The sequence below is a fragment of the Rousettus aegyptiacus genome, unplaced genomic scaffold (genome assembly GCF_014176215.1).
Source record: "Rousettus aegyptiacus isolate mRouAeg1 unplaced genomic scaffold, mRouAeg1.p scaffold_m13_p_4, whole genome shotgun sequence".
In the NCBI taxonomy this organism is placed as follows: Eukaryota; Metazoa; Chordata; class Mammalia; order Chiroptera; family Pteropodidae; genus Rousettus; species Rousettus aegyptiacus.
Window position 1 is genome coordinate 44,005,398 of NW_023416307.1, and position 19,603 is coordinate 44,025,000.

Here is a 19,603-nt window from a genome sequence, read left to right on the forward strand (position 1 = left end):
TTGTATTAGTGGATGTTTAAGAGGGAGAGAAAGAGATTCTATAAAGTGATGAGTAACCAAGGCAATAAGTACTCATCGCTCATCCATTCATAATGCATAACGTATTATTTTTCTAAGACTTCCTAGTCAGGCACTATGCTAGTACAGTGGGACCACTCAGGAACTTCCAGCTTATTGAAGCAGAGAAGTAGGTGGATAAATAGCTTTTGTGTGGACTGTTGTAATGAGGAAACAAGTACTAGTAGAGCCTGAAATTAAGCTACTCATTTTGGGGCAGAGGTTTAGTTAGGGAAATGTTTATAGCATCAGAGATACTTGACCTGGTCAAGATTAAAAAAAAAAAAAAAAGGGCCCAGTAGAAAGTGAATGGAAGGAATGGCATCGTAGATGGTGGGCACAGCGTGAACAAGGGTTCAAAGTCATGAAAATTCATTATGAATCCTGGGAATGGTGTCACTGGGCCACTGTTGACACACAGAAAAATGATACAAGAAGATCCTGTGAAGATCATCTGCAGATACTTGGCCAGACCCGGGCATGCTGAGGGGGTGGACCTGGAGGTGCCTCCGTGGGGAGGGCAGTGTCGGGGTGATAGATGGTGCTGGCGGAACAGAAAGGACGATGGAGTCAATGATTTGCAGATAGATGCTTAAATTTTCATTTTTCATACTTTCTCAGAAGAATTCCACAGTCACTTGGCAATGTGAGATTGCTCTTGAAAAGTGGCTCTTTGCTGTAGAAATCACTGCATCCTTTATTAACCCATTTTTTAGAGTTTCTATTTTGGAATAACTTTAGATTTACAGAGAAGTTGCAAGGATAATATTAACCCATTTTAAAATAATGTACAAATAAAATTTATACTATAAATGCGCATAATGCATTAAAATGTTCAAAACTTTATTTTATCTTACTTGTTCCCCACTTATACTCATGTTAGTCATGTTGAAAGCAGAATAAGCACTTTAATCCCCTTTTAGCAGAAGACTGAGAATCAATTTAAACAATATAAACAAAACCAAAATTAGTATTTCTAAACTTTGAGATATGGGCTTGGTTTTGGTATTAACTCATCTAAAAAAATCTTCTTAGATGATTCTAAATGTGCAGCTAGGCTTAAGAGCCATGATAAGCCAGACGTTCGTGGCTGTTTTTCTGTATTGGTTTTGTACTAGACCTTGTAATGGTCGTTTAGGGATGTGTAAAATATACTCCGTGCCCTTTCAGGGAACTCACAATTAATAAATGTAAATGTACACAGCATATGCACAGGGTACAAAGGAAGAAGAGAAGAAGAGAGGCCCTGCTATCGGACTGGGAAGCCAGTGTCATCATTTGCTTTAGTAACAAAAGTCTTCTGATTCCCAATTTCGAGTTCTCTTATTAATCACGCTATTCTCTTTTGTTAAGAAAACTATACCTTCACCAGTTTTCCTCTCCTCACTTTGAATAGCCCTTTACAAAATGTAAAACATTTTAATATTATTATCTCAATGTCGCCATAAAAATTCTGAGAAGGAGTTGCGGAGGACAGGGCTTTTATCTTAATTTTGAGAGAGTGGAGGTACCTGAGACATCTGATGTAGACTAGGGCAGGGGGTGGGGGGCACTCAAGGTCATGTCACTAATGCTGTGTGACCTGACAGTAACACCCAGGTGACACTGTACTCCACTTCTTCCCTTCACTCATCTCTCCTTTGCCATGCCACGTGCTGAGGCCTTTACTTTTTCCTGCATTTCTAGTGCTCTTTGTCTTCACAGACATCTGGAGGTACTCATGTAACCCTCTCAATTAATTCAGTTCGATTAATAAATTACTGGGTGGATTTGGGGCTGGAGTGGGTGCAGGGTGCCTTCCGGGCCTCCCTGCGCTGGAGAACTCTTGCAATCAAGCTTGGAGAGCTCTCCTGAGCAGCAGTCGCTGAGGCTCAGCCCCGGCCTGAATGCTGCCTGTAGGAGTGATTGGCTCACCCTGATATACAAGATGTCATTTTTCTCTCCTCACATAGTGCGTGTTAATCTGATTAGAACAGCACCTGGGCTGGTTTGGTATGTCCCCCTGCTAGTTAGGTTTTTTCATAAAGGTCCAGTATGGTATCAGCACAGCATAGCTGCTGATGGGCCATTTCTTTGTCGTGTCGGCTGACCAGAGCATTATAGGTATTGAATATTCTAGCCCCTGGCCACTAAGTACCAATAACCTTCCCAGGCTTAGTGACAAACAGTGTTCCCCCTCCCTCCAATTTCCAAGTGCTCCTTGGTGAGGAACAGAACTGTTTCTGCGAGAGGGACCATTTTAAAGTATCTTGCCTTACACTTGTTATGGTCCAGTTTGAAGAAAAAACTGGATGATTCTTTAATGCTTAAATAAATTCGAACTCTTCAAGCTTGCATGCAAAGCTGTCTGGTGCTCTGGTTCCATCCTACATTTTAGTTCTTTTACTAGCTACTTTTCCTTATTCTCCACTTCCACTGGTTGGAAGTGCCATGTACTTTTCAGTCCAAATAACTTTGCTAACATTTTTCAGGCCCAGCCTCTACTCGGCACTCAAAGTTCCATGTGAAGGTCATCTCATCAATGATGCCTTCTTAGTTCTGCTAGAAGAAGTGATCTTATCTTTTTCCGCATACCAGAAACACTTTTTTATATCTCCCTTAGGTAACATATCACTTCAATTAGGTAACTTAGCACAACATTTAGGTAATATATCATCATTTAATTGGTGTGATAATTACTTTAATAAATTATTAATACAATTGAAGCTTTTTCCAACCTTAATGGTATTCTCTTACCATAGAAACTCCTTCAGGTTAAAGATTATTTCTTATTTATATCGATTTCCTGTGAGGAGTGATAGGCGCTAACATAGGTAACTTGGAGGAGAGAGGTGTTCAAGTTTGGTTGGGGGACTGTTCAATTTTTCTCCTCCTCTTCCTCCTCCTCCCTTCTGTTTTCTTCCTTTCTCCTTCATCCTTCATCCATCTCTCTTCTCAGAGGACTTTTACAAGATTCGTTAAGTGTAGATTAAGACGGAATAATAATGAGTGAACTATGTTGCCTCCACTTTCATGCTTCCTGTCTTTCTTTTTAATGCCAGATTCCAACAATGTCTCACCCATCTTGGCTGCCACCCAAAAGCACTGGTGAACCCCTTGGCCATGTGCCTGCACGGATGGAGACCACCCATTCCTTTGGGACGCCCAGCATTTCAGTGTCCACACAGCAGCCACCCAAGAAGTTTGCACCGGTTGTTGCCCCAAAGCCCAAATACAATCCATACAAGCAACCTGGAGGTGAAGGTATGTGTGGGGATTTCAGAGCGGGGTGCCCAAAGTCGGAGAGTTCAATATAATAAAAGTGATTTAAGGCATGGTGTTGTGTCAGAAAAAGGTAGCTCAAGAATTTGTAGTGTGGTTATCATATTTCATAAACAAAGAGTACAGAATACCTAGAAACCATCTAAGCTAACCCTTTCTTTAAGGACAAAGAGATTGAGACCTCTTAAGGGTTATATGGCTATGGTTACACGGGGAATTAGAGCTAAGCCACAACTACAACCCTGGCCTCTATTTAAGGCTGACTGTCCTTCTTCTGCATTATATTCCACCCCTAGCCTACTGCCTTGTAGAGCTATATGTCTATCACCCAGTGGACTCTGCCTCTTGTCATTGAACAAGTGTCCCAAAATGCTGCCAAGCAGTAGTCTGAAGGGAAACCCATACTAAGTGAACCTAATAAGGCACCTGGAATTGTTTTGCTTTCTCTGGATATCTTTCCTCCCCTAAGTTGCTATAGGATAAGATTGTCTGGAGAACTTTGTGAGATCTGCATTTGTTGATGCTCACAGACAAATTTGAGTGAAGCCTAATTTTAGGGGTTTTAATAGCAGTACATTCAGTTTGTTTCAAGTGGAGTTTGAAGATCTACAGCGTCTCAGCCTCTCAGGTACATATGTGTGTGCACATTCACACACTCAACCCCACAGGCAGTATAAGGAGTGCCATACTCAGGTTGAAGTGGTTCATATTTTTACCAATGAATGTCAGCAGTTCATCCAAACCCATGAAACAGTAACATAACTAACAAACAGAAGAACATTAAACTTCTGGGAGCTGAGAGAGAAGAGGCAGTAAAAGGAGGAGATTCAGCCTCCCTTTCTTATCCCCGCCCCCCACTTTCCCACCCCCTACATACATGCACACATTTTTTTTAAATTACCTTATTCTCTCCAAGATGTTTCTAATTCCTTCTTTGATCACATTAGTGTTTTTGTTTCAGCAATTTTCCACGAGACGTTCATACTCTGTGATATAGTTCATTCTTTCTCTTTTCCCTCTGATGCTCTCTCTGCCCCTAGTAAATACTTTACTAGTCTGTTAGTATTTCAGGACTGAAGTCAGAAGTCTAGCTCCAACGTTTGGCTACATAAGATGGCTGGACGCTTAGGCAGGTGGTAGGGAGGTCAGGTACCAGCATGCATAAATGAGCTGTGGCTGTGGATCTTTTAACATCCTTTCTCTGGAAAGGGCCACAGCAAGACCACCCGAGAGCTGCTGTGGAAAAACAATAAATGATGCCCTTGGTGCTTTACTGATCTCCGTGACAGTGCCAGAAGTTATGTTGGCCTTGAAGGAGACTGTACCTTTGTAGTTAATCAGGACTTTGTGGAACTGGTGTTCTTTGGCTCATCATTCTTTAGTCATTGCAGGACTCAGGAATGGGATCTGGAAGAAAATCCCTCCTCACAAGGACGAGAGGAGCCATGTGTCGGCTTCCTCATTTGTTTTCTCAATGTTTCCCCTGGTCTGCTTACTAGGTTGGTTGTTATTCTGTCTCCTAACTTTTGGGGAGAGCTAAAATGGACTTTCCTCTAATACGGAGGGAAGAAAAACATTGTCCCTTATGGAGTAGGAGGCAAATGTGTGAGGAAGTCTTAGTAGGCATGACAATGGGTACATGCTCAAGGGTCAGGGTAAGGACAGGTCTTTTATTAAGTCGACTAATAAATTGCATGTAGGAGAGGGAGGAGAGAAGCAGGCTCCTTTGCTTTGATGTCTACGAATTACGGTGGCTTGACCCCTTGGCTAACTCTCCTTGCCTTGAGATGGCCTGCTTGCTTCACTGTACTTACCATGTAAAGTTTATTCACTGTCTCTCTTGTTCTCTGGGGACACTGGTGTAATCTCTGATAACCTGCAGCTTTTGCCCAACTCCTTGCTGTTTCTTAACATGCCATCCTACATGCTTTTGTTCCATATCCAAAAACTTATATCAACTTCTCAAAAATATCTAGGTATGGCCTAGATTAGAAGTAATCGCTCCTTTCCCTGGGTTTCCACATACATCTTATTCTATCAGATTTCTACTTTTGTTATTTCTTCTGCTCTTACTTTGTGATGCAGTGAACATGTAGTCTGTATGAGACACTGTGCTTTTTCATTATCATTTTATTGCCTTCTCATATAACCCTATGAAGTGTCTCTCCACATAAAGAAACGTAAGCTTAGAGAAGAGAGGTGACATTCTCTATGGTTTCGTGGCTACTGAATTTCTGAAATCAGGCTGTTGTCTTTACCCAGTGTGCTATACCGTTTGTCCTATTCATGGCATATGTGGCACTCAAGTCCCATATGATGGAGATACTTCCTACTTCCTTATAAGAATGTAAGCTTTGTTTCCCCATTTAAGCAACAAGACATGGTTTCTCGCTCGTCCTTATGTTCCTCTTGGCTCTTATTATGCTACTGTGTTTTTAGTAGGAATGATTGTGTATGGTCAAATGTATGTCTGTATGTTCTTCTGTATATATATATTTGGATGGGTGGCGGATGGCTGGATGGGTGAATGCAGCACTTAGTAATTTTTTTCTTACAATAAACAGTTTGAAATATGGCATCCTTATTTGAAGCAACTCAGTCTCATTTAATTTCTGAAGTCTAGATTCTTTCTTGCAATTCTGCCAATCTCTCTCTTTTTTAATATAACCTTTTTTGAATACACGAAGGATGAGAAATTTTCCTTGCATATATACATTTTAAAGACAAATATGAGGAAAGGTTTATGGATATTCAGACTTTTTTATGTGGAGCTACATGCCTTCATCTGCTATAAAGTATAACAAGATATTTGTTAGAAGTATAAGGTTTCCTTTACTTTATATTTAATTTAAATGTTAGTGCATTCTCTGTTGCTCTAAACATTTTTATAATTCATGTTATTTTTGTTTAAATTTTTATACATTTTTAAAGTTTATATCCATTTTTTTCTTTTTTGTCCATTTAGAATGTTCTATGCCATTAGTGAAATCCCCAGATAGTAGGTAACGTAGTATTTATTTACAGGGTGAATTGATGATGCCAGGGTCTTATGCCTCAGCTCACGCTATTCTTTGCCTTTACTATAAACTCTCCTGAATTTCTATCCTGTAAAATCTTTTCACTTATAGCTTAATTCAAGGTTGGCCTCCAAGAACCTCATCCAAAAGGACAGAAAGTTAGAGCTAATAGAAGTCTCACAGTCCACCTTTTTCTTGTGTAAAATGTGAAAGCTACAGTGCAGAAAGTGCAAATTTTTTTTTACACTTTCAGATATTTTCACAGTCTGCTCAGGGCCGAGTTGGCATTAGACCTCAGGTTCCCTCTGAGTCCAGATTTATCCAGGACCTTGTATGATATTCTAATGAGGACTCTTTTCCATCTCACCATACCTCTTTAGTGTTTTCTACCATTACCACAATGTGTCTTTTAATAGATTTACTTACTTATGAACCTGTTCCATTCAGCAATCTCAGGACTTTCAGAAGTGGGGGCTGCCTGACTCATGCCTTTACTACCAACAGCTCCCAGCAGGGTACCTGACAGTTAGCAGGTACTCAATAATGTTTGAAATAATAGTTAAACATAGCAGTAGCAATATAAACCTGTTTATCCAGGCACAATTTCTAGCTTCTCTACTATTTACTAAGCCTCATGGTTCTGCAGCTCACCCTATGTGTTTGAGTTACTTTTACCCTCATATAGCCATTCCCGAAGCTTTTTAGTTTCTTACACCACTGCTACCTTGAAGTTACTGATGACATTTCTCACCTTAGTATCATGTCTGTCATCTCTGGGGTTTGCTCTCTCATTTTTTAATTCCGACTGTGAAAGTGAAAAAGTACCCACATGTTTTCCACATCAACTTATATTTCTGTGGTACCATATGCTATAATTTTCTTTTGTAAAGTGTTCTGCTAATAATCTTTTTGTAAAGAACTTTGGCGCACTTTAAAGGAATGACTTCCCAAAGTTACCCAAGAAGTTAGACTGAGCTGGGACCAGAACTCGGCTTTCCTCAGTGTGCTCATTTTACCGCATCTCCATTGTCTCACATTGGGAGAGGCAAGATTGGGGTTTGACTCCTAGGAATTAACGAATCCTGGATTATTGATACTTAGAGAGCTAGGCATTAGTGATGGGAGGTCATGAAATCTGGTTAGGAGGCACATATTTGTTTTCTCAAAATTGATAGCTAAGATGTGAGAGAAATGGATAGCCACCTATGGCAATATGTTTAAAGAAAGTAATTTAGAATAGATTTTTCCTGCTATTTTTATGTTGAGCACACAGGCCAATTTAGCGCTGCTTCTCTAAAAGTTAGCAAAACCTTTTTTATTTTTTAAACCCAGTAGAAAATGTACGAGGACTGATTATGCACCCTGAACTTTATATCTAAATATTTAGACTTGCTGTGTACTCTTCTGCCTCTAGTGTCCTATAGTCTCTATTCCATGCCATGAAAGGTGAATCTGGACTGTGACTTTTGAGGTACAAATGGGAAAGATACATCTTTATGTAGTCTTGACAGTTCTGTTAAGTTGCCAGCTATCACAGAAGAGCAATTGGACCTTCTGAGATGTTTGTTTTAATTATGCATGGTCTGTCAGGAGCACAGTCAGAAAGTCACTGAAACATCAGGAACTCTAATGAGACTGAGGCTTGGCCAGCATGCCCCTTTTCTGGTTCGGGATAAGCATCTTGAGCCTTATCTATCACTGTACTGTACAATGTGTGAGTTTTAATTTTCAGATCCTCAAGGGAGGGAAAGAGGACAAGCTGTTCATTCACCGAAGGGTCAGATATTAATTGTATTAATCTGTTATTTACCTTACATCTTCTGGAAGAAAAAACATTCTTTGAGTGATACCAGAACTTACCAAATATTCATAGGCTTTATTGACCCTCAGAAAAGCCAAGGTTCAGCACTAACTTGGTGGTCAGGGGACTCACAATCAAGCCTCAATTTCACCTCTTAACTACTCCACATAGCCTTCATTTATACAATTAGCTGGCAATTTAAGGATCAACTATAACAAGTGTGAAAAATGTTTTATAAACCATAAAATGCAACTCTACAGAATTAACTCATGTAGTTATTTAACAATCATTTACTTAAAAATGATTTTATGCCAGGCATTCTTCTAGGGGTTGAAGCAAAGGTAAGGAGCAAAACAGTACATGCCCTAATGGAATGTACTTCTTGCTATAATAAATATAACTTTTTATTAATAATAAGTAATATTGTTACAATTATAAAATAGTGTATATTTAGTAAATGCATTTCTCAACTTAGACATATTATTAAAAATTATTCTAAATTATAGTACTAGTACTGCAAGACTTACAAATGTATAGTAATATAATTATTACAAATAAAGGTATTCATTAATACTGATAAACAATGATATCAGTATAGCCCTGATAAATGCTGATAAAAACTCATAACAGTGATAGGAATTACAGTGACTCGGTATCAGGCAAACTATAAAATTCTAGAACCAGGTTGAATCTTAAAAATTATCTAGTGTAACTCCCTTATTTCTCAGATGAGGATAGTTAATTCATTAATACATTTCTAGGTGGCATAGGCCTTTGCCCTTGGAATGCTGTGAATATTAAGTCACAGTTGTTAAGTGAGAGGTCAGGTGGCTTGTTCAGTGTTACAGAACAGCAAGCGGTAAAACTGAGCCTTGATCCTGGGGTTCCTTCCATGGTTGCCACAGTTCTATGTCACTGATATGTTTTGGGTAACTTATTTAGAAGCTACAGAGATAGAATTAATATATGTGGACACAGTGGATTAGAGGTGTTTTTTTTTTTTTTAAATAAGTTCATGTATTATTGACAATGTTTCATTTTGTAATCTGTCAGCTTCATTAACTGCTGAAGTGAATTCCTTAATAAGGTGGTGGATTCCTCATCCTTGTCTGACTTTGAAAATTACGAATAATGCTCTGTAGTCTTTTTTATTTTCGAATTATATAAATGTACAATATGATTGTCATTCTGTATTTTAAAGCTTATTTTCTATTTTGAGAATCAAAATAAATATAGAACCACAAGATATTACTACATACCTATTAGAATAGCAAAAATAAAAATTCATATCATATGCTAGTGAGGATGTGGAGAAACTAAATCCCTCGTATATTGCTGCTGAGAATGTGTAAAATGGTATAACCACTCTGGAAAACTCTTTGGCAGTTCTTATCAGAGTAAATATGTGTCTATCAAAGTAAACTGATTTAGCAGTTGTACCTTGGGGCATTTTATCCAGAGACATGAAAAGTTATGTTCATACATAAACCTATACATGGATATTCATAGCAACATTTTTCATAATGGCAAAATACTGGGGAAAAAAAACCAACAAAATGTCCTTTAATGGGTAACTGTTTAAACAACTATGGTAAATTCATGCAATGGAATGGTACTATCCATCAATAAAAAAAGGATGGACTGTTGATACATGCAACAGCCTGGGTTGACTCGAAATTTTGCATGTACTGTATGATTTCATTTATAAGACACTCTTGATATGGCAAAACTAGAGATGGAGAACAGATCAGTGGTTGCTAGAGGGCAGGAGTGGGGATGGAGTGGAACAGGGAGTAAGTGTTCACACCAAGAAAAAGCAACAGGGAGTCTTTTAATGGTGTTGGAACAGTTCTCTATCTTGGTTGTGATGGTGGCTACATGAATCTATACAAGATATAAAATTTCATAGAACTATATACACACAAAAATGAATGTAGGTTTAAAAAATTGTGGAAACTGAATAAGGGCTAGTTAACAGTAATATAGTAATGTCAATTTCCTGGATTTGATATTGTATTATATCTATATGAGATGCTGCTTTGGGAGAAGTTGGGTGAGCTGTTCATGAGACTATTTATACTACTTTTACAGTTTTTTTCTGAGTCTGTATTTCAGACTAAAAAGTTAAATAGTAAGATAAATGTATACATGTAGATTTCTTAATGATTTCTTCTCCTAAAGGGCCATCTTGCGTGCATGCTGAATTGCTGCACCACAGTTTGAAGATCACTGTTACAATGTATGGCTTAAGCAAGTGATTTTTCAAAGCTGACCAGTCATCAGAAAAATTTAGAAAACATTTTCAAACAAGAAAATTCAGTCTCTAGGGCTCATTTCTGTTGTACAGAATCAAAATCACAAGGCTCGAGCCCCAGGAATCTGTGCTGAAAAAAATACCCAAAAACGAAATAGAACAAAACTCCCTAGAAAATTCTGATTGATGCTCAACCAAAGTTTGGGAATCATTTGTTTATTTCAGTAACTCCAAGGTCCAGTGTGTCAATGCCCTTTGAACCCTCTTGAGGTCCTGTGGTGCACACTCTCTCTTTAATGACAGTGGTTTTTGAAGTCTTACACATCTTTTATCATACAATGTAGAGATTCAGGGGCTCAAATCATGTTTCATGTTGCTATGCTTTCCCTCTGTGCTTTCATCATAAGTACCAGTTTTCTGCATATGTTTTCCCAAGGAATTTTAATTGAGACCCCCAAACAAGTGGATGTAAATTAAAAAAAAAAAAGATTCTCTTAGAATGCCTCAACAATGCCCAAGCTTCTGCATTATAGAGCATTTCCTATAATGTAATGTTGGATAGTGATGTCTGAAATCTCGGCTGATTTTAGGTCATGACAGGCCTATGTAAATCATCTATAAATGGATTCATTATGGATATTATAAAAATAAATCTGACACCTGAGCCTTTGGGCAAATATACCATATAACGAAATTATACCCTGGAACAATGATTGACCCTAGAAGCTGTAAAGGAAAAAAAAAGTTATGGTATTATATTTTTATCATCTTTCCTTAAATTTCCTGTAGTTGGAAACTGAACAGCTGAGCTCAACATCAGGGGCAGATACCTGAGATGTGACACCTTGAGCCTCTTAGCATTTTGACCTTCCAGCATTCTTCCTTATTATTTATTTTTTATATCATTCTGTGTGTTGCTGTTTTCAAATAGAATAGATGGTCTGCTAGTCAAGATAGATATATAGTAGCCCCATAACCCATAAAGGTGTATTCTGTAAATTAAGTGCCATAAAAGAAAATGATGCGTTGTGGGAGGAATTAGGAAAAACTTAACAGAGGAGGGGGCATCTGAGCTGACTCTCAGAGAATGGATTAGTTGTTAGCCAGGCAGAAAAGGGTGATGGATAGAGTGACACACTAAGTAAAAGGAAGAGCATGTGCAAAAACAGAGAAAAAGATATCTGTTCTGATCCTCGTAATTTTAGCAGCTCTTTGCTGATGTCCTTAGGCAGTATAGCTTGGACCCCTTGGAGTAGCTCTGCAATATGAGCAGAGTAACTTCACTGTGAGGAGACTCAGACATGTAGTATGCACTGAAACATAGCTTTAGGAATAGCTCCAGGAAGTTGGGTAGCTACGGGGAGAAGCACCAAGAAATAAGAGCATTCCAGTCTTAACATGCCATGGGCAGGAGAAGCACCTTCCTGGCGGTCCTGACCAGAAGGATTATGCCATTTTTCCCTGTTTCTATTATGCTTGAGAATGAAATGTTTCTGTATATACAGATGCTAAGACAAAAAAGAAAGGGAAAAAAGCAATTCTCTCTCTTAATTCTCTCAAAACTAGGTCAAAGCAGCCCTTTTACCTAATCAAACACACATCCTTAATGTGAGAAGTGAGCCAACTAGAAGTTTTCTTGTTTTGTTTTGTGTTCTTACTTTTTTCCACTTTGGGGTGATCCTGAGAAAACAGGAAGCAGTGAAAGAAGGACTCTATTATGAAATATTCATTATAACTTGCAACTTTAAAGATATGTGTGTGTGTGTGTGTGTGAATAGATTTTGAAGCACTTTCCCAAATAATGTGAATTTTAGTTACCACAATATCCTGTAACATTATTATGGTTCCTAAATTATTATGGTTCCTAGAGACAAATGAAAAAATCTGAGATTCAGAGGACCCAGAGAGAGGCTTATAAATGTAGAAGGCACATTTGACCCAATTTTAGTGTTTTTCCTTATGAAAAGTATTGGTAATTCAGAATAACCACTATATAATAGTCATTGATTATTACTACTACTAAAACAATTTCTCTGGCAGAACATTGTTTTAAGGATGTAAAAACTTTTTAGTGGATTTATTAGTCTATTTCATCTGAAGCCCACTCTGCATTACTGTTAACCCAATCGTTTCAGTGATGCTGTGAAAGGTAGATATCCTCAGCCTTCAGTCTGCAGAGAATATGATGTAAAGTGAAACAACTAGCCTAGAGCAACGCGGGGATCCGCACCCTCAACTCCTAACTCTTAGTCTAGTGCTTTTCCTTGCACTCCACTGCATCTTGTGTTACTGCTATTATTCTTTATTATAAGAAGAAAAAATTTTCACTGTTATTTTCCCCAATCATTACCATTCATAACTGTTTGAAAATTGAATTTGTCCTAGTAACATGTGAAAATTACTTAAGATCACCTGTACATGGGTGTGTATGGGATGATGTTCTAAAATACGGAGGAGCCAAAGTAATCTCTAGAAGACACTACCAAGAAGATATTACTTCAGAAAGTTATTAGAATAGCCATTTGAAATATTCATTAATTCAGGTGAATTATGCCATCTTGCTTAAACTTGCCAGATGTCATTGGTAGTTTTATTGACATTAAAATGAAATTAAAATGACATTTAAATTTTCTGATATTTTTGTTATTGACCTGCTGATCTGTGTTCTAATGACTTGGCTTTATTCAGCGCTTCCTTACTAAAAATTGTTTACAGGCAAAAAAACCCTTCAAATTGTGTGATGTATATTGAGAAATATCACCATTTGAAGTGACCTTGAAATAGCATACATACCCACCCAATGTGGACCCCGGTAAATGGATTTTACTTTTTCAATATTTCATCATCTGCATTTAGTTTAGTTCCACTACTGGGGCCAATTTAGATGCATGTCATGCCCTTTTTATGGAACAAGGCTCTGTAATAGATAGGACAAGAGTAAAAACACATCCTAGTCCTTAAGCAGTTTATATTTTAATTAGAAACTCCACATGTGTAAACAGCTAGTTAACAAACAGTATAAAGCTCTAAATTCTGTTCTTGAAGTGGCTCCATGGTTAATTTCTCAGAGGACTCAGAAAAAGAGTTTATGTGGGTCCAGAACATGGTTGGAAGGCTCAGGGGAGGCAGCGGTTAAGCACATAGACTCTAGCATCAGATAAATCTGGGTTCACGTTGATTTTGCCAGTTATTCTCTAGGAATTTGGACTAACTAGGTGAAGTAGCTATTTAGCTCTCTCAATTTGTTCTTATGTTAAAATAGAGAGATATATGTATCTCAAAGAGTTATTTTCAAAATTAAGTGAATACATTGACATACTATCTGGCAGAAAATAATGGCTAGATCAATGGAAGCTGCCGTTCTTATTGTTGCTCATTATTAAAGGTAAAACATGAACATTAGTTCAAGAAGTCAAAATCTGTAGTTCTTTCATCCATAGATTTTAAATCATAATTGTCTAACCATAAGTTATTTGGAGTTATAGCCATTTTGCTAGCCATTTTTGAAAAGAACCAAGTTTCATCCTTTTTTTGTTCTATAGAAATATTTTGCTAATTGACATTTTAGGATTGACTTGTCTTAAGTTTGTTCATTCTGGGATTATGATGTGTTATGTCCTTCTTGAATTTGCATAACACCTCTCTTAGAGACTGCACGTGAACATCTATATTTACGGTATCTCTCTAAGAAGGTGCATTTTTATTATCGAACTGTTGTTACAGATAATGCAAGTGAATATTACATAAAGTGAACTGTATACACTAATGATTTTTATTAATGAAAAAACAATCTTTTGTTTTCTAAAGTATCCAATAAGGCAGATAGATTTTAGAGATGTTACTAATTATACCATTGCAGAAAAATAATTTATTAATTTAGTATTTTATCTTGGGTCCCATTCATTTCTGGGATTCATACTTGGGATTTAGCCAGTCTCTCACAATTGCATTTAAACTTAGTCCATGTGCATGGTTTTTTTTTTTTTTTTTTTCAGGGAAAAAGGTCTGTATGTCATCAAACTCTCAAAAAGATGCTTAACTCACTTATTAGGAAAGATAACATCCCTCGCCTAAGAGGTCACCAGTCTCCCAAACCAGTTATACTAATGCTGCTTAAATAAAAGCCAGGTTTCCATTTTCTTCTCACCAAATTTAGGAGGCAGTGTCTGAAGTGAGCACTGAGTATTCGGTGGTGGTGGTGGTGGTGGTGTTCTGAGAAGTATATTGAAAACATAATGTATACAAAATATATTGTAGATAGACAATTATATAGCATGACATGGTTCGATATACCTTCATACACACTTGCACATCTCCTCTGGGCAGTGCATATATGCAAGGTGAGGCCTGGAGATGGTTAAGGTATGGGTCATTTCCTCTTAGAATGAGGCTACTTTGGGATCTCATCCCCATTTGATAGTTGAGCAGATGTAGTCTCAGTGATGAGGCTGCTTGTACCAGCCCTGTAGGTAGAAAGTAGTCAAGAGGAGATTCTCAAGTTCTTCATACTGCACCATGCTTCCTGTTGCTTAGCATATAACTATTCCCCATACATTTTTAAAACTTATTTCTCTTATATGTGAATTTAAAATGTCATATTTGTTCTGTTTCCATTATTGCAGTTTTGAATGATGATTCATCAGTGCAGTGGCCTATTTTAGTGAACCACAATAGCTTGGGTAGAAAGAAAAAAAGATTCAACATACTCAGGAATGGAAAGCAGCCATCTTTTTATAGCTAAAATTGCAAACATCTGGCAATTACTCTATTCTACCTCCCTTCAAAAAAGAAGAATCGTCCCTTCAACTGGAGCCTGCTGCTGTGTTTAATCAAGGCAGCTATGCAAGCCTCAAGGAGCAATAGGTTTTGATTCAAGGAGGCCATTGCCTAACCCAGTTGGCCAGAGTCTCTTTGGAAAGTACACCATTTAATGCTCCCCATATGCTACTGTGTTATATAATAATACTCATGATAATATGGCAATTAATGGCTATAGAAAATCCCCTTTTGCTTTTCTGCCCTGGCTTATTTGTGGTGGCTCTTATGGCAGCTTTTAAATTTTGAAAGTTAACTGTTCGGGTCAAGTTTGCCTCTCTACATCCTCTGAAGCTTTTTGTGCTCCTGAACAGAAGGTTGAGCTACATCAATAATACCAACAATTATTGACTTGATATTGCTATTAACTGGTTTAGTAAATTGTTAAAGGAACAAATCAATTTCTTTTCAAAGCCGTACCATGATCTTGTAGTCAACAAGCAGTCCACTGTGGTTATGATCCCTTAGTACCCCGCCCTTGTTTCTTATTGTGATAACTGTTTGTGAAACTAGTTCTTCCCTCACTGGCAAAAGTCAATTCTGATGGCAGGGGAAGTGAGAATGGCTGGTGGTTTGCAATAAGGGCTGAGAGTCAGAACTTCTGCATTTTTCTCTTGGGGCCAATGCCAGCTTTCACTGTGGCCTTGACCAATGCATTTACCTTTCTATTCCCCATTTACCTTTCTCTTCCTCTAGAGCATTGGAAAGTAGAGGCGGACTTTTTCTTTCCCAGGTTCTGCCAACCTTATAGCCACTGTTCCCTTTGCTATAAGTCCTCTTGGTGAATAATCGTCAGTAATTGTGAAGGAATAAAACAGATTCAGTAGAAAGAAAAAAAAAACAAGGTTCAGTGGCATGGTGATTTTCAAAAACAACCTCAAGTACTAAAAATAGACTGTTTTCTAGTGTTAGCATAATTTGGTGCTTGGAAATCATAGACATTTAATGGGGGCTTGGCTTATTTTATAGCCTTTTTTTTTTTATATTTTGGTGTTTTACTTTTATGCCTTTGGTAGAAGTGAGTTCAATACCAAAGCCACAGTTTTTCTCTTGATATAATAATTCTGCTAAACTGTCTCTCCTGCCAGTCTTACCAAAATCCCAATGAATTTTATAAACATCTCATTAAACTAAATGAAGCTTCGGAAGAGGTGAGATGGTGACTAGGGAGTTTTCTGGTTAAAAAATAAAAAAAAAGAAGAAGAAGAAAAGAAAACAAGGAAAGAAAAATAACAAAAACTCCTAAAACCTTAAATGCTTATGACATTCAATATAGCTATTTCATGCAGACCTAGGTAGAATAACGATTTTTAGGAACTTAAAAATGTGTGTTCCCCCTTTTTTGTCTACATCCAATGCGTTATCGACAGCTCTGGCCTTGCTCCTTTATGAGCACATCTTAGAACTTGGGCTTGTTTATTACAGGCAGTGTTCTAGCTCATTTGCTTATTTCCTTGATGACCTGCTAAAGTGGAAAAGGTGATGCCAATGTCCTTTACCATATTTTCTTTTTCTTTTCTTTTTTCTTTAGAGGTTAAAATCTCTAAACTTTCTAGAGTACGGCCAGTGCTGTATTGCAGGGGATCTTTAAATGTCGCTCAGTGGTTCTCTACCTTCACTACTCAACAAGAATCACCTGGTAGCTTCAAAAGACATCGAGACATAGGCCTCACCCTCAGATATTCTAATATAATTGGTTTGGGAGAGGCACTTTTCTTTTCTTTTCTTTCTTTCTTTTCTTTTCTTTTTTTTTTTTTTAACATTTCCCAAGTTGTGGAAGGAACTACTAAGGTAGGTCAGTAGTTGAGTTTAGACCATCTCTCACAAGAGATTTGTCAGGCTTTTCTTGAATATTTAGTGCAGGAAACTGAAACTGCCCTTTCTGTCTTTGGGAAGCTCTGAAATTTTTTTTTTTTTTTAAATTCGTCTTTATTTTGATTTGAAATCTGCCTTCATAAAATGTGGGCACAGCTCTTAATCTTACAAATTTATACTCCCTAACGATGGAATTTAGTTAGTACTTAAAGTTATAAGCACCTGACTTCCAAAAAAGGAAAAAAATAAAACACAACTAAAAACTATAACAGTCCGATCATATCTCTCTAATGGCGACCCAGTCCTCATTAAATGTGACCTCTTCGTTCACTACTTTTGAGTTATGAACACTGGGAGAGGAACTGCAAAGAGCAAACAGACAAGTAAAACAAGTACTTAGAGAAGTGAGGCAGCGTTAGAGATATCTTGTCTCCTAGAAGATTTGGTGTCAAGAGCAGCAAGTCTGCGTGGCCACCATTAAATTCACGGCGCCTAACATGGCTGAGGCACAGAGGAAGTGTTAAATGAGTATTTATCAAATAAATAATAATTATGAACTCTATTAAGGTGATTCAGTTTAAATTAAATATTCAAAAACTGATAGCTTTAAATGTGATGGTACTTTAGAAAATATTCTGGGAGATGCCTTTTGAAGAGGGAATAAAGCTTAAAATATGTAGGCAGAAATTTAATAAGAGATGTGAGGCTTCTATATCCAAACAACAACAGCGAAATCAAAACAACAACCCTGAAGCTCTCTGGAGGGACATAAGGCTTAGTAGTAATCCCCTAGGTGAGATGTGTCCTCTTAGTCAATCTTAAGTTCGCTTTCAATTGAATAATATGGTGGAGGTGGGAGTGTATTTTGTTTATAGGGTCACCTGTGTTCCTTTTGTTTTAAAAGGTATTTAGGTGAAATCTGGTACTCTCAAAATCTACCTTTGGTCTTAGTTCTCCCCTTACAGGTTACAAAGAACAAGCCAAGTCCTCTTCCCTGTATGAAGCTTTTAAGCCTTACAAGGAGTCCTTCTCTCTGTCACCCCCCTTCTTCGAGCTGAATGTTTCCTAGCAGGATTCCTAAAACTTAATTGCTTTATTCGGCCTACTCTAGAAAGTTTTATTTTTCAGGACCCAGAACTGAGCATAATGTCATCAAGTGCACATAGAGAATGGCAAAATTCTCCAAAAGAATTCCTTTTCATGAATATAGGTGCAAGGATTAAGAACTGCCTTTCCAATTTCAGCATTTTGTCATACTCACTTATAGGACTTTTCTAGATGGTATTATTATGATTGACTTTTTAAAAAAAATCTTGCATATTTTCAAAAATACTTTTGTTTTCTTTTTAGTTGAATAAGTAAGTTGGAGTTCTAAGTGAGTCTAAATTTTGAGGAATCAAGTTGGAAATGCTAGACTTCAGAATGAGTAATAGTAAAAGCAGAACTAAGATTATTAAAAAAATTATCAGAATTACTTATGTGATTATTTTTTTGCAATTTTTTTTCCTGGCATTTCTTGTTCATGAGTTTAAGTTGTTTTATAGCTCTTTTGTTTTTATTTTATTTGCTTTTTTCGTTGTTGCATTTTTAAGGAAGATATGTAATCTGATACTTTGACTGTGCCAATGATTTGTCATTTGGATGTTGAAGTTACATGCCACCACTACCTGGCTGTAGTTTGCCTAGAGCATGGGTTAATTAGAAAAATGAACAAAACTCTTAAAACTCAGTATATATAATTAAGGTGAGGAAGTGGCAGTAGTCATTCCACAGACATCTGGAGACAAAGCACTGGCAAGATCATCTCATAGAACTTATAAAAATCTTTTTGTAGCAACCTGAGAAAACATAGACATAATTCAAAGCTCAATAAATAAGGCTAAATTCAGTGAAATTAAAAATACTTTTTATACTATCACTGATGACTTTGAGCCCTTGAACCTCCACCCCCAAATTTAGAAATTTTGGGGGTATATAAATTTTTCTCTTTCTTTTTTCTTTCATTATTTTCTTTCAATTACTTTTTCCCTTTCAATGAAACCATGTCATAAATAAGGTTTTCCTTTTCAAGGTTTCTTGGATTTTTAATAATTTTATTGTTACAGAGAGCTACAACCATAGTTTCCTTTAAAGATAAGGTTTTTTGAGGCATTATATTTTGCTAGTGGTGAATGTATAGCATTCTTGAAAAGTTTATCTCATGTAATTTAATCTATATTGGATATAGCTCAGTTAAAAATTAACCTGTTTTTCAGTTATAAACTGAAATTATTGTTGGAAATTACTGCTTCTTATCCTGGAAAACAGTGTCGGTCCAAGGTTGAGACTACTGAGGACTCTTTCTTCTCTGGAACAGTTTTCAGGACACTTTTTGGTAATAGACTAGTGCATTAGTTAGGCACTTTGCTAGAAGTAGAAGGGCAAAGCTAGAGTCAAAGAGGGAATCTCAAAGTAAAAGGCTTGTAATTAGAATCTAGGCACCATGTTTGAAGTGCTCTTCAAACACTCTGTTTGCAGAAATAAACCCAACACTAGTAGTACCTGTTATTCTTTCCCCAGACCGAGTATAAAGAGCTGTGATTC

The 19,603-nt window shown here is 37.2% G+C and overlaps 1 protein-coding gene across 17 annotated transcripts in view; it reads left to right on the plus strand.

Annotated features, from left to right (window-relative positions):
• LOC107505903 (LIM domain containing preferred translocation partner in lipoma) overlaps positions 1–19,603 on the plus strand; it is a 607,668-nt gene that overhangs the window by 203,947 nt on the left and 384,118 nt on the right. For all 17 annotated transcript variants that reach the window (XM_016136314.2, XM_036219277.1, XM_036219274.1 and 14 more), the window contains one exon: positions 3,099–3,300. In XM_016136314.2, coding sequence (XP_015991800.2) covers positions 3,108–3,300 — 193 coding nt within the window. In that variant the 5' untranslated portion in view covers positions 3,099–3,107. The remainder of the gene's footprint in view (positions 1–3,098; positions 3,301–19,603) is intronic.